Raw genomic sequence first — 18,598 nt, forward strand, 5'->3', positions numbered from 1 at the left:
CCTGATACAGGTACCAATTAAACAGCATGTTTGGCCGATGTATACCTTACCACAAGTACAAGGAATTTCGTATACCCCAGGATGTAAAAGTGGGGACAATTTGTCCTTGGTTTTACTCAGACTGTGAGCAATTTTAGTGGTGGTGCCAAACACGGTTTTTATATTGTGTTTGCAGAGGACCTTGGCAATTTGATCTGTGGTGTTGTGAATGTAAGGCAAGTAGGCAGTTCCCTTCACTTCTTCCTTCTGTGAGCTTTGCTTGGTTCTTTCTCTGGGATGCAGGGCTCTATGTATCTGTAAATCACTGTAACCATTACCCTTGAACGTGACTTTGAGCTTGTCCATCTCCATCTGGATATTTGATGGCTCACAAATTCATCCTTCCCTCTTGGCGAGTGTCGTGAGAATGCCTTGTTTTTGTGCTGGATGGTGGTGAGAATCTGCACGAAGATAGTGATTTGTGTGGGTAGGCTTACGATATCGTTATTTATGAGTTTCATGTCCATATTGATTGATTACATGTATATGGATAAGAAAGAAAACCACCTTTTCAATACTGTTTATTGTAAATATAGACTTACATCAGTATCGGTTTCGACCCTATGCCAATAGACGTACTATGTTTCTCAGCTGATGATGGCCAAATAGGGTCGAAACCAGTACTGATGGAAGTCTATATTTACAATAAACAGTATTGATAAGGTGGAATTTCTTTCTTATCCATATACAGGCTTACAATAGACGGTATGTCCTAAAGAGCCGTCCGGTTTCTTTCGTACTAGAACATCCAAGAAAGGAAGGCCTCCGTCCGACTCCATCTCCATAGTGAATTTATTTGAAGGATGTTGTTGATTTAGGTGGTTTAGAAATAGATGAAGTTTCTCAGGACCTTCTGTCCAGATCACAAATGCATCATCAACATATCTCCACCAGATCATAGGTTTGACAGGCGCTGACCCAATAGCCTTTCCTCAAAATGCTCCATAAAGAAATCAGGCACTAGGGCGAAAGTGGATTTCCCATAGCCACTCCACCTGTCTGTTCGTAAAAATCCCACCCCACAAGAAATAGCTGGAAGTCATGCAGTGGTAAAATAGCTTAGTAATTTCCTCGGGGAACAGGTGTTCAATGAGAGACGTCAGAGTCAATTGGCACTTTAGTGAACAAGGACACCATATCGAAACTCATCAAAAGTGCATTAGGTTGAAGGGTTATGGTTGAAAGCTTGGCCAGGGGAACATCTTTTTTATTGATCTTAGGCAGTCCATACAGTCTAGGTGAGACTGCATCCCCCGGGGACAGATGTTTAGCCTCCTCTTTTGTAATTGAAGATTGCCTCAAGAGCTTCACGGTGGCGTTGGACACACGAGTGGTGGGGTCACGTGAGCTCAGTCCAGGCTCTGACAATGTGCCCAAGATCTTATTCTTATAATTGTCAGTGTCCACAACCACTGTCGCATTACCCTTATCAGCTGAGAGAATGGTCAGTTCAGAATCATCTCTAAGTTCCTTCACAGCTCTCCTTTTGCCTCTCGTTAAATTGGGCACAGGTACAACGGCGGACCTTATGAGTCTAACATATTTCTGTCTTAACTCCTCAGCCTCATCCGTAGATAGTTTTTGGATGGCTGCCTCAAGGGAAGTAATTAACTCCTCAGTGGGAATTTTAGAGGGAGCGACAGTGAAATTAAGACCCCTAGCTAGAACTGCCGTTCGGTTCTCATCCAAGGATTTCTTGGAAAGATTGACGACAGTTTTACTAGCATCTGAGTTCATGCGAGAGACTGCCTGTTTCTGAGCTAGTCAGAGGGACTTTGATTTCTGTGTGAATGACACCTGGTTGAATTTTCGTTCAGCCTGTATAGCAGTAATGTGATCGAAAGTCAACCACAATTCCTGCGAGAGAGTGTTGCTTAACAGCAGGTGTAAGCGAAACAAATCTCAGGAGACCGAGTCCAGTTCCTTACGAGCGTAATGCACTCTCTTGATCACAAGAGCCTTCTAGCGCTTTGATATGTTCTCCTGGCCTTCGGTCTAATTAACGTGTGCTTCAGCTTCACACAGTTGGGAATGATGTTATGGTCCCTGCATCTCAGTAGAAAGCGCAAAGAAGAATGAAGAATATATTTCTTTCTCCTTAATTTGCTGAATATTGAAGCCTTAAAAGTATCCTACCCGGAGAGGTTTTTAATGTTGCCACCGATGCTTTCACGGCCCGTACTTATAGACATTATACTGTATAGGCTTTTGGGCTTATGCCATATCAAGAAATTCTTCACATTTGGCAGAGAACTATGCTCTGCGTCATCAGAAGGAAATCTCGACTGTCCACGAGAAGGGCTTCGTAAACAATGTCTTTTAGAAATTTAGACGTTATAATATCTGTCTCTATTGTCAGGTCATGATGTCATGTTCCAAGATGCTCGAGCTGTCACCCACACTAAACACTACAGGTCCAGGATTATATGGAAGCTGTGGAAATACGTTGAAATCATAACAATTTCAACAGGGACACTGGCTACCAATGAAGTAATACCTGGTTGCCAGCCATTAAGGATTTACATAGCTAGTGCCCTTCCCTGCCCCTTCATTATTGTTATTTTGTCTCGGTGTTTACCAAATTTGTACGTTCCTCATCGCCAGATGTTTCATTCCAGGCTTGTGTCAATGTCATATGTTATGTACACATGTTATGTGACCCTCTTAGACTGATTCTGAAGGTTCGGTCAGCTTCCGCTTCGAACGCTAGTGCTGTGCCACGTCCGGGGAGCCATCTGATGACGAATGCACATACCATTTCCACTTCTATTATAACATCTAAATTTCAAAAAACATTGTTTAAGAAGTCTTTCTTGTGGACAGTCGAGATTTTCTTCTAATGACGCAGAGCACAGTTCTCTGCGAAACGTAAAGAATTTCACCTCATTATCTTGACATGGCATAAGCCCAAAGCCTATACAGTATCATGTCTATAAGTACGGGCCATGAAAGCATCAATGGCAACATTAAAAACCTCTATGGGGAGGATACTTTTAAGAAGGCTTCAGAATTCAGCAAATTAAGGAGAAAGAAGTCTATTCTTCTTTCTTCCTTGTGCTTTCTACTGAGATGCAGGGACCATAACATCATTCCCAACTGTGTGAAGTTGAAGCACTTGTTAAATACACCGAAGACAAGGAGAATATATCAACATGCTAGCAAGGCTCTTGTGATCGAGAGAGTGCAATACACTCGTAAGGAACTGGACTCAGTCTCCCGAGATTTGTTTTGTTTACACCTGCTGTTAAGCATGGCATTCTCGACAAATGCGTGGTTCTGTATACCATGTTATTTCTAAGTATGTGTTGAGTGTTTTATTTTCTCTTTGAACCAGTTTTCCATATCCTACCTAGTAGAATTAAGGATTCAGTCTGGGCAAAGTCTGTGTTGGTCACGAGCTGCGGCCTATTCTCATAAATTATTTACAGTAGAACAAACTGTGTAAATTTGTCCTTCGTATCAACTGCGAGCAGACGTCTATTTGGTATCATAACATGGCGACTTCCACAGGAGGTGTGGTTGTACCTCATAACTTCAGATTGCTTGAAGAACTGGAACAGGGTCAGAAGGGTGTTGGTGACGGAACCATCACCTAGGGTTTAGAAAATGACGACAACATGACCCTCACACACTGGACTGGAATGATAATTGGTCCTCCAAGAACTTATGAAAACAGAATGTACAGTTTAAAAATTGAATGTGGGCAGAGGTATCCTGATGAATGTCCAAGCGCGAAATGTATTTCTAGGATTAATATGAATTGTGTCAGTACTACTACGGGTGTGGTGGACAGTAGAGTCGTACCAGTTTGAGCAAGATGGCAACGAGACTATACTATTAAGACTGTTCTTCAGGAATTGCAGAGGATTACGACGTTGAAAGAAAATATGAAACTTACTCAGCCGCCTGCGGGCAGTTCCTTTTAGCAATATAGCACTGCATCTTAAAAGAAAGTGTGTGGCTCTCTTTATTGAGAGAAGGAAAGAATACTGAAAAATCAGAATATTCACTTCGGTCTGAAAAATGTGATGTATTGAATTACGTAAACAGAAATATGTATCTAATAACAGCCAAACAAAGAGAAATGTTCCCTTAAATAGCTCCAGTCTAGCATTACACTTGACGCATTCATCTGTATTCAGAGATATTTTTATGATCCCAGTCTTTGTTAATTAAAAATATCATGGGGATTCCCAAGATATAGTTGGCTATTCAAGTGCAGGCCTAATCATTCTCATTGTGCTGATTCGACTGTTAACAATGTTGTTCGTGTATGTTCTGTATCTGTATTTTCATTTGTGGTATAACAATTTACCCATGTCTGTTTCAGCTGTGTAAATCCAGAACTGGTAGTGGAGAATTTTTTCATTTGATATGTATATTGATTAGGTAGCATTGAAGTTTTTCTTTGATAGTTGCTCAGAAAGTGTGGAATACAATGTATCTGGCTTCTTAAACGTAATCCATTTTGCATCCCTACAGCTGTATGCTGAAAGAGTATTTTTCTATCACTATGAAACTTAACTGCAGGTGCAGACAATTTTTACATGACATTAGTAGCTGCTTTAACCCAAGATTGGTCAACTTCTGTCTTTGCATTATCAAATATTATTTGGGCCTGTTTGTAGGCTGTGCATTTGATCACATTAGTGAACAAATTTCAGAAAAAAGTCATTTATAATTTAGTAAAATATATCTCAGGTAACTGTATATCAGCCCAATTACTACTTACTTCTCCAAAAACCAGTGGGAAGTAAAGCAAAATAACATTATTATTATTATTATTACTATTTTCTGGTACTTTTCCCCGCATTGATCACAAGTCATTTACTCTCACAAGCAAGTCTGGTTTACAAAACAACATTTCAAAAGAAACTTCAACACGTCGAACTGAATATCGCAGACTATTGCAGTACTTCAAGGCAACCCACTCAGTCTTACATCACTGAACGCTTAATCTCTGATGTAAGGATAATGTAAGGCAACAGGCGATGAACTTACTAGCAGATGAGCAAACAGAAACAAAATGAGGATTAACAAGAAGAAAACAGAACTAGAGGTATTCAGAAAAGGTGGGAAACTAATGGACACTGGTAATAATGAGTAATAATGTTGTCAATGATGCTTTCACGGCTCGTACTTCTTGGAGAAGTCTTCCTCGTGAACAGTCGAGATTTTCTTCTGAAGATGCCGAGCAAAGTTCTCTGCGAAACGTAAGGAGTTTCAACTCATTTTCTTCATGCGGCATAAAACCAAAAGCCTATATCATGTCTAACGAGTAATAATGTTCGTCGCTGAAGAGTCAGCAGCTTCAGAATCCAAACGAGATCTAGAATGGTCGCAGCAATAAGAGCGATGAATGACAGGGAGAACATTATACAAATTGCAATGGAGACAGCCATGGTGTTCTTTAAAGTGAAAGTGTTACCAGTGTTAGTCTATGGGCTTGAGATAATAGAATTCCTGAGCTCTATAGATTTGAATGACTTGGAAAAGGTAAAGTCAAGATACCTAAACCAAGCCCTGCGTGTTTCAAAGATCACATATCGTGGCTTGTTTACGAACTTGCGAGGGAAACCTTTCTGATCAAGGACCTACGATACGGACTTATGCTACCAGTTCATGCTGCATATGATAGGCTGTTGCACAACGTAAGAGAAAGGAGCAGGGATATTTGGAAGGGTTTCTACACAACTGAGGCCATGACTGGCCGGAGATGGACACAAGCAAACTACCAACTGACGTCACCAGATTGGCTGTTCACAGATTTCATTTCAAACTATGGAGGAATATTGTAGCCTATTCCATGAACCGAATGCACAATTCATGTGTACGTTGTGAGACCAGTTATGCAAAAGATATCACTTTAAAAGTGGCATGCACCATCTTGGAGTAAATTAATCCAGAAGTAGCATTTACTAAAGAAGTCCATACTACAGAAGTAAACTACTACGGGAGTTATTTACTCCAGAAGTAACACGGGAGAGCTGAAGTACATTTTACTCTTTTAGTTACTAATATAGAAGTAGCATTTGTCACTCACGGAGTGTTGTTGTGTTTTCTTTAGAGAAATCAAAATCTACTTGTTAGTAGAGATAATGAAGATCTATGCAAAGGATACAGAGTGTAAAAAAAAAAAAAAAACAAAGATGCTGGATAAGAAAGTAAATGCGTGGAAAGCAATGACAGAAGAATTCAATACTTTGAATGATGGAAAACGCAGTGAAGGGCAACTTAAAATTCTGTGGAAGGACTCAAAAGCAAAGGCTAAAAAGCAGAAAGCCACGGACTCATGAGAAAAAATTAAAACTGGTGGTGGTTTCTTCATAAGATCGCCTACATCCAGAGCAAAGTTGTGGAGGACTGCCATAGCTACTATTGCATTGCTGCATGCTGTAAGCATGAAGCGCATTTCCTTTTTAAGGACTTGGAAGTTTTTTTTCACACTCCTAAAGTGCGTTCTGCACATCGCGGGTATTTACATGAGCAGTGTTGTACCGGTGTGCAGCAAGTGTATTTGGTTCTAGGAGTGGTGTAATGAGAAATTTTGTACAGGCATAACCCTTATCTCAAACTAACATTCCATTATATACACCATGCCCACAATTTGCAGCAACAGCACTATTGTCCCAAATTCATGCATCGTGCGTAGAACCAGGCCATCGGCAAACAATATTCATGATCTTCATACTTGTATTGCAAATGACTTGTGTGTTAATAGAAAAATACCCCTTCCGATTTCTGAAAAGTTCATTGTTGTCACCAGAAGGGCACGAAATGGGAATATGTGTGCAGTCAATTGTACCCACAATGTGTGGGAAACCTGCCAACGTTAAAAATTTCCTTTTATTTTCCGAACATTCACCATCAATTGAAGACATATTTATGTACCTCCCTCTTAAACTCGCTAGTGCTCTAACCACACGATGAAAGATACGACCAGCAGTTATGCAGTGAACGTTAATTAGAACACCGGCAAATAATTGAAATGTTCCAGTACTGAACAATCACAGGGCCCAAGCAAATGGACTGTATCGCGATTGACCTGTCTAAAACATTTGATAGGGTGGATCATGGGAGACTACTGGCAAAAATGAGTGCAATTGGACTAGACAAAGAGTGACTGAATGGGTTGCTATATTTCTAGAAAATAGATCTCAGAGAATTAGAGTAGGTGAAGCTTTTTCTGACCCTGTAATAATTAAGAGGGGAATTCCTCAAGGCAGTATTATCGGACCTTTATGTTTTCTTATATATATATATATATAAATGATATATGTAAAGGAGTGGAATCTGAGGTAAGGCTTTTTGCGGATGATGTTATTCTCTATAGAGTGATAAATAAGTTACACGATTGTGAGCAACTGCAACGTGACCTCGAAAATGTTGTAAGATGGACAGCAGGCAATGGTATGTTGATAAATGGGGTTAAAAGTCAGGTTGTGAGTTTCACAAATAGGAAAAGTCCTCTCAGTTTTAATTACTGCGTTGATGGGGTGAAAGTTCCTTTTGGGGATCATTGTAAGTATCTAGGTGTTAATATAAGGAAAGATCTTCATTGGGGTAATCACATAAATGGGATTGTAAATACAGGGTACATATCTCTGCACATGGTTATGAGGGTGTTTAGGGGTTGTAGTAAGGATGTAAAGGAGAGGGCATATAAGTCTCTGGTAAGACCTCAACTAGAGTATGGTTCCAGTGTATGGGACCCTCACCAGGATTACCTGATTCAAGAACTGGAAAAAATCCAAAGAAAAGCAGCTCGATTTGTTCTGGGTGATTTCCGACAAAAGAGTAGCGTTACAAAAATGTTGCAATGTTTGGGTTGGGAAGAATTGAGAGAAAGAAGAAGAGCTGCTTGACTAAGTGGTATGTTCCGAGCTGTCAGCGGAGAGATGGCGTGGAATGACATTAGTAGACGAATAAGTTTGAATGGCGTTTATAAAAGTAGGAAAGATCACAATATGAAGACAAAGTTGGAATTCAAGAGGACAAACTGGGGCAAATATTCATTTATAGGAAGGGGAGTTAGGGATTGGAATAACTTACCAAGGGAGATGTTCAATAAATTTCCAATTTCTTTGAAATCATTTCGGAAAAGGCTAGGAAAGCAACAGATAGGGAATCTGCCACCTGGGCGACTGCCCTAAATGCAGATCAGTATTGATTGATTGATTGATGACCACTGTATTTTGGGAGATACAGCTGAATTCCTGTCTGAATTTTGTCACAAGTGATCTCCAAGTAGATTTAGAAGGAAAGTAAAGGATTCCTTCCTAACACCAAAATGTTCCTTAAACTCTCTCTCCATGTAGGCCTACCTATCAGACGGATCTTGCCTTTCACGCACTGTACGCACTATTACATTCCGATAGTTTTCTTCGTTGAGATCGTCAATAAAATCTAAGTAATCCATAAACACATTTGAAATGTCTTCCTCTTGTATACGACATGGTATTCTTATTCATCAACAAGTCTAATCCTAGCTTACTCCATGCATGATATGAGTAAATTCTAACCTATATTTGTGCTTTATTTACTTCTTTAGGAATATACGACAAGATAGTGCTCTTCAACATTTTACTCTTGGAGTAATTTAGTCCAGGAGTACATTGCGTCAAACGAAGGAAAGGTACTGGGAATATGGAAAAGACATGGTAGTAATGTTTCTAGATACTGAAAAGGCATATGACAGTGTCCCAAGGAATTTGGTATGGAAAACGTTGACAGAGGCACAGATTGGGATAGAAACAATGCAGATGGTAATAGCACTGTATTAAAATTGCAAAAGCTGTGTTAGAACCAAAGTGGGTCAAACTGAATGGTTCACAGTTGAGACAGGCTTAAGACAGGGAAGTGTATTGTCTCCCTTACACTTCATAATCATCATGGATAGAATTCTACATAATATAAAGGAGAATATGATGGGCGAGCAAGTAAAGAGTATGCTCTTTGCTAGTTGCTTTATGTCACACTGATACAGATATGTCTTATGGCGACGATGGGACAGGAAAAGGCTAGGATTGGGAAGGAAGCGGCCGTGGCCTTAATTAAGGTACAGCCCAGCATTTGCCTGGTGTGAAAATGGGAAACCACAGAAAACCATCTTCAGGGCTGCTAACAGGGGGGTTCGAACCTACTATCTCCCGAATACTGGATACTGGCCGCACTTAAGCGACTGCAGCTATCGAGCTTGGTTATGCTCTTTGCTGATGACATTGTAGTTTGGGGAGATAAGGAAGAGGAAGTACAGACACAAGTTAATTTATGGAATGAGGAGATAAGAAATTTTGGAATGAAGATTAGTACCACGAAAAGCAAGACTTTGATCATGACGAGAGGTAACAGAATATCCAGGGGGAGTGATAAGAATAGGAAATGAACCTCTTGAAGTATTGAAAATTTTTAAATATTTGGGCAGCATGATGTCACAAGATGGAAATTTACCAGTGTGTGAGAGACATTGTATGGAACAAAGGTCTCAATGAAGTGCAAGAAGCCTGGACATTGACTAAGCGGAACCAAAGTAAGATACAAGCAGCTGAAATGAGGTTCTTGAGGAGCTTACAGGGAAAGACAAGCCGAAATAGATTACGAAATGAGGAAATAAGGAGAAGTGTGAATCCCGTATGTGGGAGTGTGTAGGCCTAAACTTCAAGAAGAGATTGATAAAGCAAAGCTGAAATGGTTTGGACACATGATGAGAATACCATGAAAAAATGAAATGGTGTATGGCTTTTAGTGCCAGGAGTGTCCGAGGACACGTTCGGCTCGCCAGATGCAGGTCTTTTGATTTGACACCCATAGGCGACCTGCGCGTCGTGATGAGGATGAAATGATGATGAAGACGACACATACACCCAGCCCCCGTGCCAGTGAAATTAACCAATTAAGGTTAACATTCCCGACCCTGCTGGGAATCGAACCCGGGACTCCTGTGACCAAAGGCCAACACGCTAACCATTTAACCATGGAGCCGGACAGAATACCATGAGAGAGAATATCAAAGAGAACATTCATGGATAAAGAGACTGCAAAGAGGCCTAGGGGATAGCCTAGAATGAGATGGACGAACTCTGTTGTGGACTGTATTGCAAATAGAGGAATCGATAGCAATAAAGTACTAGAAGAGGAGTGGTGGAAAGATCGAGTAAGGTGGATGGCTTTGGTACACTACCCTACCCAGAGAGAATGTGGAAAAGTGAATGGATGAAGAAGAAGAAAAAGAGTATCTGAAAGGATTATAATACTTAGGAAGTAATTTACTCTCGTATGGATGTCACCAAATGCCGACTTCAAGAGTACTTTACTACGGAAGTATAACTTACTCTTGGTTGGTGCACGCCACACTAAGAAGATTGATTCGAGACTCTGCTCAATCAGTGAGCTTAGTAATGGCTAACACTAATGCACATTGTGCGCACTGTATATACCTATTATATATAAAAGACGTTACACAATCTGTGATGTCTTCGCAATTTTCGTGGATATTGTTGTAAACCTCATTAGTATTTGAAAGTTTCTGCTTGTAGTACCCAAACTTCACACCATAACAGCTCAATGGAACAATACTCGGAATTAATGAATAAATTTAGTTCCAATATATAAGGCAGAGATCAAGGCTATATTTATTTCTGCTTTCACAAACAGTAATCCCTGGTACTGCCAAACTTTTAAGAATGGCAGGAGGGCTTGTATGTGGTTAAGATGGTACATCCAGCTCACCTCCATTAGGGGCGTGTTGTAAAGAGCTGCAGCACATCGGGACGAAGACACGAGTTTACTTTACTTGTAACATTGTCATATAATGCACTCTTTGTGTAGTTTGTGTAGTAGATACTATGTTTGTGATGTATTCTTATGTTGATTGAATGTGGTCATGAAAGCTTTGTAAACAATTTCAATACAGGACGGATCGTCTTTCTACAACAAGCAATCCCAATTGATGTCCGCCTGATGCAAGTAGCGCAGCCAGGCCTGAAACGAAATATGTCACCCATATCTGTCTGATGTAGCCTAGTAAGTATACAAAGGTGTCACTCACATAAGACTGACATAGCAGCCAATGTTTTAACATGCAGAAGTTTAATTATATTCTCTAATCATTTTCTATAATGTTTACATCAGATTTGCTTCCACCGTTCCAGATATACATATAAACACAAAGGACGTAGTTAAACACTTGAACATACCATTACAAAGAGGTAAGCTGGAAACTGAATTCGCAAATCGTCACATTTCCGTCTGGAGACTTTCCAAACTGCCTGCCAACCGGAGGGTTCCAACACCAAGTCAGCATGGTACGCCCACTCTTTGCGAACATCCGATGCTGGTAAAACTTTATGCGTACACAGAATCTCTTTGTAATCTTCAAGTCGCTGTTGAAGAGACTTCGTAAATGTTATTTGATCAGGGGCCATTTCACAAAAAGTGAGTTAAAGCTTTCCTTAACCTGAAAATTAAACAAAACAAAGGAACAAAATCGCACAGCTTAAAGTACACATTTCACCAAACTTCTGCTCTTATTGCTGCCATTTCTCAAACTTTGGTACTGAACTGTGTGCAGCTTAAATGGAATAAATACAAGTTTACTAATAAATTCCTTACGATTACTCATACTGGCATTTTCAATAAAATTACTAGTCGAAACTATTGTTTAGCTAAAGAAACGAACACATCAGGATGACATACCTCCGGGTTTTGAATGTCTGGCGGGGTGGCGGGCATTGGTTGCAGTTGGCCTACAAAAACAATCTTTCTGTTTATCAACTTTGACCGAAGCTGACACTGCGCACAACCGTTTTTACTTCCTTCCTTTCTTCCTTTAATGAAACTTAACACTATGTTATGACCAGATGTATGAGATTTTTCAACATGATGCAGGGATGTGGGTTTGTTTATGATATAAAACTCGTAATTAGTGTGTTCTATTCAGTTCGAGGATTAAGAATTTTGCTGCAATGTTGGTTATCCTGGACTTCACACAGGAGACGATCTTCTTTGATCTGTTGTCTCTTTTTCTCTTATGATAGTAATATATTCTTTTCTCTCTTGTACGCACTCTTGTTTGTATGCATGTTGCATGGGCAGTTGTGGCGGGAACGAACTGTGCACTGAAGTTTCACTTTGACGGAAGTGAAACATAGCTCAACGTATGATTTGTTAAAGCTTGGTTGTCTGCTGTACGTTAGCGGATTTTTATATAATTTGATAGTTGTAAATTGAAATTAACAGCAAAACCTGCGCATTTTATAAATCTTTATTGCAATTAATTCTAATTATGCCTAAACGAATGTGTCCTTTCGAATGTGATCTGTTGCCGCAACTGAAAGTGCATGTGAGTGAAAAGGAGGTTAATTTAGGTGTATTATCGGCCTCTCATATGGGATTAATTTACGGTAAGCAGAGGATAGCTTGCTGTTCTTGTATATTATTACTAATATAATTCAAAGATTTTGACATAGCAGTTGGCTACAGTACAGCTAGATTTAAGTTATCAGTCCTTTAAATTGATTGATGCACTATTTCATGTCCCCCTATCCCGTGCTAACCTCTTCATTTGTGTATAACTAATCCATCTTACATCTGCTATATACTGTTTGTTATATTCATTTCTCTATCATTCATATTTCCTACATTTCCCTTGAAACCATTGAACTATTCTGGGCTGTCTCCAATATTCTGTCAGTCCATCACATCTTGTGGTCCGATTTGGCAAATTGTTCTCCTGTCACTTACTTGATTCCCTGTTTAGTATATCCATTGTCGCCTTAAACTTCCTTCGGCATCACAATATTTTAAAGGCCCTGAAGTGGCAGATTTCCTAACTTATCAGTTGTTTCCCTTGTTTCAAACAAGTTTGAAAATTATTGATCATCTCCCTAATTATGAATGAATGAAACGGAATGTGCACATTTGTGCATATTTAAATAGTTAGTTCTCCTTGCTGTACTCTATGAGAGATTTCACTCTTTTTGCACAACTGAGTAGATGGTATCTTGTACATGTTTTGTTGCAAAGTTCACATTTACACTTATCACCTGGCGTATAGAATGACTTGATCACTCATATTTGTGTATAACTCAACTCAACTCATGAGTCAAACGTTACCCAATTGCAACAGTCCAGCTTTAGGGAGGAAGGAGGTCTGAGATTGCTCTTGGTAAACTGTCAGAGTGTAGTAAATAAACAATTAAAATTTGGCACATTGATGGAATCTTATGAGACGGATGTGGTGATAGGAGTGGAATCGTGGTTGAGAGAAGGGGTGGGTAATACAGAAGTATTTCCAGAAGGGTATACAGTCTATCGTAGAGACCGAGGAGATAAAAAGGGAGGAGGGGTATTTATTCTGGTGAAGGAAACTTATTGTTCGCATGAATGGTTTACTGATGAAAGGGATGAAATATTAGGGATAAAATTAGTTTGTGATAATATGAAGGAAGTGGGAATTATAGGAACATATAGGCCTGGAAGAGAGGAAAGAGACATGGAAATATTTGAGAAAATAATAGATTATACTCATAAAAACAATAATGATACGGTAATAATTGGGGGAGATCTAAACTTGCCTGAAGTTGAATGGAATGGAGCTGCAAGTGAAGCCCATGAACAGAAACTGGCAAATAAGTTAATTTGGGAGGGAGGATTTACACAAGTAGTACAAGAACCAACTCGTCTCAATAACTTGCTAGATGTATTCTTGGTTAAACCATGGGAAATTGTTGATAAAACTGAGGTAATTGAAGGAATAGGTGACCATAAGGCTGTAATAATGGATGTAGGACTTGTACCAAAAATGCTTAATAAGAGGATCACAAAAGACAAGAAATTATACAGAAAAACTAAAGTTGATGTATTTGGGACTTACCTTAAATCACAATTCAGTTGTTGGATAAGTGAAGGGAATAATGTGGATACACTTTGGGCTAAATTTAAAGGAATCATTTGGGAAGGAGAGAAGAGATTTGTACCTGTTAAGAAGGGTAAAATGACCTCAGACCCTGTTTATTACACAAGGGAAATAAGAAAATTAAAAAGAAAATGTAGAATAGTAAACAGGAAAATCAAAGAAAGTAGGGAGAGTAGAGAAAGTAGAAAACAGCTAATGAGGGAACTGAATAGAGTGAAAAAGGATGCAAAAGAGAATTATATGAATGGCATTCTTCAAGAGGGTAATGACCACAAAGGGAAATGGAAAAAGCTGTATTCATATATTAGGAATCAAAAAGTAAAAGGAATCCAAATTCCTACAATGGTGGGAGAAGGGGGTGAACACTATTTAACAGATACTGAGAAAGCAAACCTCTTTAGTAGGGAATTCCGAGATTCAGTAGAAGATTGTCAGGACTTGGAAACCGTAACAGAAGATAGAGAGGGAGAGACACAGAGGGAAACAAGAAGCTTCTCATTCACAAATGAAGATATTTTCAGAGAAATCCAACTGCTTCAGCAAGGAAAAGCAGCAGGAAGTGATCAAATTACTGGGGAGGTATTAAAGACAATGGGGTGGTATATAGTGCCTTATTTAAAATTTCTCTTTGACTATGTCATAAATAATAGTGTGATACCAAAGGAATGGAAGGAATCTATAATAATACCAATTTATAAAGGAAAGGGTGATAAAAGGAAACCAGAGAACTACAGACCAATCAGCCTGACCAGTATAGTTTGTAAAATACTGGAGAGTTTAATAGCAAAGTACATCAGAGGGATATGTGATGATAAAAATTGGTTCATGAGGAGCCAGTATGGATTTAGAAAGAAATTTTCTTGCGAGGCACAACTGGTGGGATTTCAGCAGGACATATCAGATCAGTTAGATTCAGGAGGCCAGTTAGATTGCATAGCCATAGATCTTTCCAAAGCCTTTGATAGAGTGGAACATGGAATATTATTAAAGAAATTGGAGGGAATAGGATTGGATGTAAGGGTTATACATTGGATAAGAACATTTCTAAATTCAAGGGTTCAGAAAGTCAAAGTAGGAAATAATATATCACAGGAAGAGAAAGTCTGGAAGGGAATTGCACAGGGTAGTATAATCGGTCCGTTACTTTTCTTAATATACGCAAATGATTTAGGGAACAATATAACATCGAAAATAAGATTGTATGCAGATGACATAATTGTTTATAGGGAAATAAATAACATTGAGGATTGTTCAGAATTACAAAGGGACCTTGACAGTATCCAAGAATGGGTTGAAGAAAATAATATGAAGATTAAAGGAGGCAAATCAACTGTTACAACATTTACAAACAGGAGCTTTAAAACTGAATTTGAATATACTTTGGATGAGGTTGTTATCCCAAACGATGGCAAGTGCAAATACTTAGGTGTGCGATTTGAAAGTAATTTGCACTGGAAGGGTCATGTTGATGACATTGTTGGGAAAGCATACAGATCGTTACATGTCATAATGAGACTACTTAAAGGATGCAACAAAGAATTAAAAGAAAAAAGTTACTTAAGTATGGTTCGTCCATTATTGGAATATGCAAACAGTGTTTGATATCCTCACCAAGAATACCTAATAAAAGAACTAGATGGTGTGCAGAGGAAAGCAGCAAGGTTTGTAACAGGGGATTTCAGGAGAAAGAGTAGTGTATCAGAAATGTTAAAGGAACTTGGGTGGGAAACTTTAAGTAAGAGAAGGGAGAAAACTAGACTTATAGGATTATATAGAGCCTATACAGGAGAAGAAGCATGGGGAGATATCCGTGAGAGGCTTCGGTTGGAAAATAATTATATTGGTAGAACTGACCACAAGTACAAAATTAGAAGGAATTTTAGCAGAAGCGATTGGGGTAAATTTTCTTTCATTGGGAAGGGCGTGAAGGAGTGGAACAGTTTATACCAGGGGTAGTGTTTGATCCTTTTCCAAAATCTGTACAGATATTCAAGAAGAGAATAAACAACAACAGAGATAATAAATTAAATGTTAGAGGGCATTCGACCAGTGCAGGATATTGTAAATAATAAATGTGTGTGATAAAAAATTAATTCCATCCCCTGGTCTAAGGAGTTTGGACAGCCCAAGTAGGGGACTGCCTGTAGGGGTGAAGTACAGTGGGGACTTCGAGGGCCCTGGGACCGCTACGGTAGCTGTGAAGGCCCTTCAGGAACTCTGAAAAGTGGTGGCAAAAGGGGCTCTGGTTAAGACGCAGCAGGTCGTTATGCTACTTAGGTTCCAAAATGGGTAAAATATAAATATGTAAATAAATTCAGTGTTAATTTTAATCTTATACCAGTTGTATAATATTATTAGAAGTAATTTCACATACCGTACTGTATACGAGTTGACTATGTTTGTAAGATATTATAAGTAGAATTTTGTAAACAATATAAATTTATTAAGGATGATGTGTGTGTTTAATAGAAAACATTATTAGCGTAAATTGTATAATATTGTATTCTAGGAAAATTTTCTTCGTCTCCTGTTAATTTAAAATTTAGTGCTTGACAATAATGTATTTTAGTGTACCATTTGCCACCGAGGTAGACACCTCATTTGCAAATAAAGAGATTTTGATTTGATTTTGATTTTATGATGGAGACCATTGACCGCGTAACGAGTCACCATATGCCCGAGCTCATAGTTTGCTATCGTCCAAGCTCTGTTCATCATGGCTTCGATGCTGTAAAAATCATACTGCTCTTTTATATGTTTCTGATGCAATCGTGTATGGGAGTCCTGGTTTGATTTTGATATCCTACCGCTACCAACTACACCAACATATCTACAGTTCATAGAGAAATTAAGAGCAAAGAAGAGAGACATATGGAGCGAATTTTACTCGACGGACGCAATGATTTACAAAGACTGACAAGGAGGAGGATATGAGCCCAGACACTTGATCACACACTTTGCAATACACGGATTTCATTATAAGCTGTGTAAAACAAAGAAATTCCATCAACCAGACACGGACTGTGTACGTGTACGTTGTGGTAGGAGCTGTGAACGTTATCATGCCATGATTTGTACTTGTCGGCGTGAATCGATGATAGCCTTCTGCAGAGATGACTAATGCTGTGTATTAATGTAAATATCTTTTGGCCATTGGCTGCAATAAAATATATTATTATATCCTCTATGTAGAAAGACTCCTTTGCCTGTTCATATACCAGCCTTGTTTGTGTGAATTTTGACATGCACAGAGTGCGTTTGAGGAAGCATGCTTTCACTCTTTCTATGAATGCCAGGTCTGCAGTTGTTAGATTATTCCATATTAATTGAATCCCGTATGTAATTATGGGCGTTATCTTAGTATTGAAAAGAAATAATGCTGTCTTGAGGTCTAATAGTTGTGGGTGTGAGATGCCCTGCTATCGCTTTCTCTTTTACATGTATTTTGAACGATGCCAATATCCTATTGGGCTATTTTGCCTCCCTTTTTGAAAATCATTTTTATGGTTTTGCTTCTCTTTATAGTGAAGCCATTCTGCTTAGCCCAGTTTTGTAGTCTGTCAAAAGATTTTTGTAGTTTTTCTTTGTTATTGGAGCCGATGACAATGTCATCTGCATACATGTATATTACTACTGGTACATTGTCAGCTATGACCATCTCCACAATATCTGCTGTTGTCACGTTGAATAGTATTGGGCTTATTGGGTCTCCTTGTAGGACTCCATTTGTTTGTATAATACTATCTGAAATACTGGTTCCATCATCTATAGTTATTGTGTTTACTGTGAGGATGCTGTTTATTATGGTGACTAATCTGTTATTTTCTACTAAGATCGCTTCCAGTTTCTTGATTAATTTCTGCCTGTTTAGGAAATCAAATGCCTTGTTGTAATCAATGAAGATTGCGAAGAATTTCTGTTTTGGGTGTCTTAACTTGTTGTCGATACTGTCTAGTAGATTCTGTACACTATGCAGAGTCGATCTTCCCCGACGAAAGCCGAACTGGTTGTCCGGAATCTTTTCATCTGCTTCTTTTGTCAATCGTTGTGTAAGGAGTCTGGTGAACTTTGAATATATTGCTCTCCAGAGCTATGCCTCTATATGAGTCTGGTGCACTTGTATTACCTTTGCCTTTGTATAGGATTTTTACTGTAGATTCTCTCCACATTTGAGGTATATCCCCTTTCTCATTGCATTTATTGAATAGTGAGGTCCATACTCCAATGAAGGATCCCATTGAGGTCTTTATATGTTTACTGTATATTCCATCGGGGCCCGCTGCTTTATTAGATGCTAGGTGTTTTATTGTTGTTTCCACTTCCTCTTTAGTGAAATTCTGGAATGCCTATCTTGTTCAGTGACTATCTTCTTCTCTGTTGCATGCATACTACCTTCTCTATTTAAGACACCAGAGAAACGGGTCTTCCATGAATCCATTGTTATGTCATGAGGGAATCGTGGTTTCCGTGGATTTTGGGCTTGGAAAGGTCTTTCTTTTGCTATTTCTGCCAATTTTTTCGCCTTATTCTTAGGGTATGATTGTTTCTTTTTCTTTATCATCGTAAATGCTTTTCTTAATTGCTCTTCCTATAAACGAATAGTTGCTCCAATTTTTCTTCTTGAATTTTAATTTTATCTTCATA

General features: G+C 38.8%; 2 protein-coding genes and 1 pseudogene across 7 annotated transcripts in view; 2 read left to right on the top strand and 1 right to left on the bottom strand.

Annotated features, from left to right (window-relative positions):
* The window catches only part of LOC136856909 (protein nessun dorma), a 210,385-nt gene extending 198,561 nt beyond the window's left edge, over positions 1-11,824 (bottom strand). For 3 of the 5 annotated variants that reach the window (XM_067135149.2, XM_067135148.2, XM_067135145.2), the window contains exons 1-2: positions 11,734-11,824; positions 11,235-11,494 (exon numbers count right to left, since the gene is read on the bottom strand). In XM_067135149.2, coding sequence (XP_066991250.1) covers positions 11,235-11,462 — 228 coding nt within the window. In that variant the 5' untranslated portion in view covers positions 11,463-11,494; positions 11,734-11,824. The other 2 variants (XM_067135147.2, XM_067135146.2) reach the window with 2 other exon arrangements.
* Positions 1-18,598, top strand: part of LOC136856912 (apoptosis regulatory protein Siva) — a 136,339-nt gene that overhangs the window by 88,244 nt on the left and 29,497 nt on the right. Inside the window, exon 1 of one of the 2 annotated variants that reach the window (XM_067135150.2) lies at positions 12,090-12,440. The exons of the other annotated variant lie outside the window; for it this stretch is intronic. Coding sequence (XP_066991251.2) covers positions 12,323-12,440 — 118 coding nt within the window. The 5' untranslated portion in view covers positions 12,090-12,322. Of the gene's footprint in view, positions 1-12,089; positions 12,441-18,598 lie in introns of those variants that run through there. 2 annotated transcript variants of the gene reach the window in all.
* On the top strand, positions 3,534-3,965 carry LOC136867017 (ubiquitin-conjugating enzyme E2 variant 2 pseudogene; annotated as a pseudogene).

The sequence above is a fragment of the Anabrus simplex genome, chromosome 1, assembly GCF_040414725.1.
Source record: "Anabrus simplex isolate iqAnaSimp1 chromosome 1, ASM4041472v1, whole genome shotgun sequence".
In the NCBI taxonomy this organism is placed as follows: Eukaryota; Metazoa; Arthropoda; class Insecta; order Orthoptera; family Tettigoniidae; genus Anabrus; species Anabrus simplex.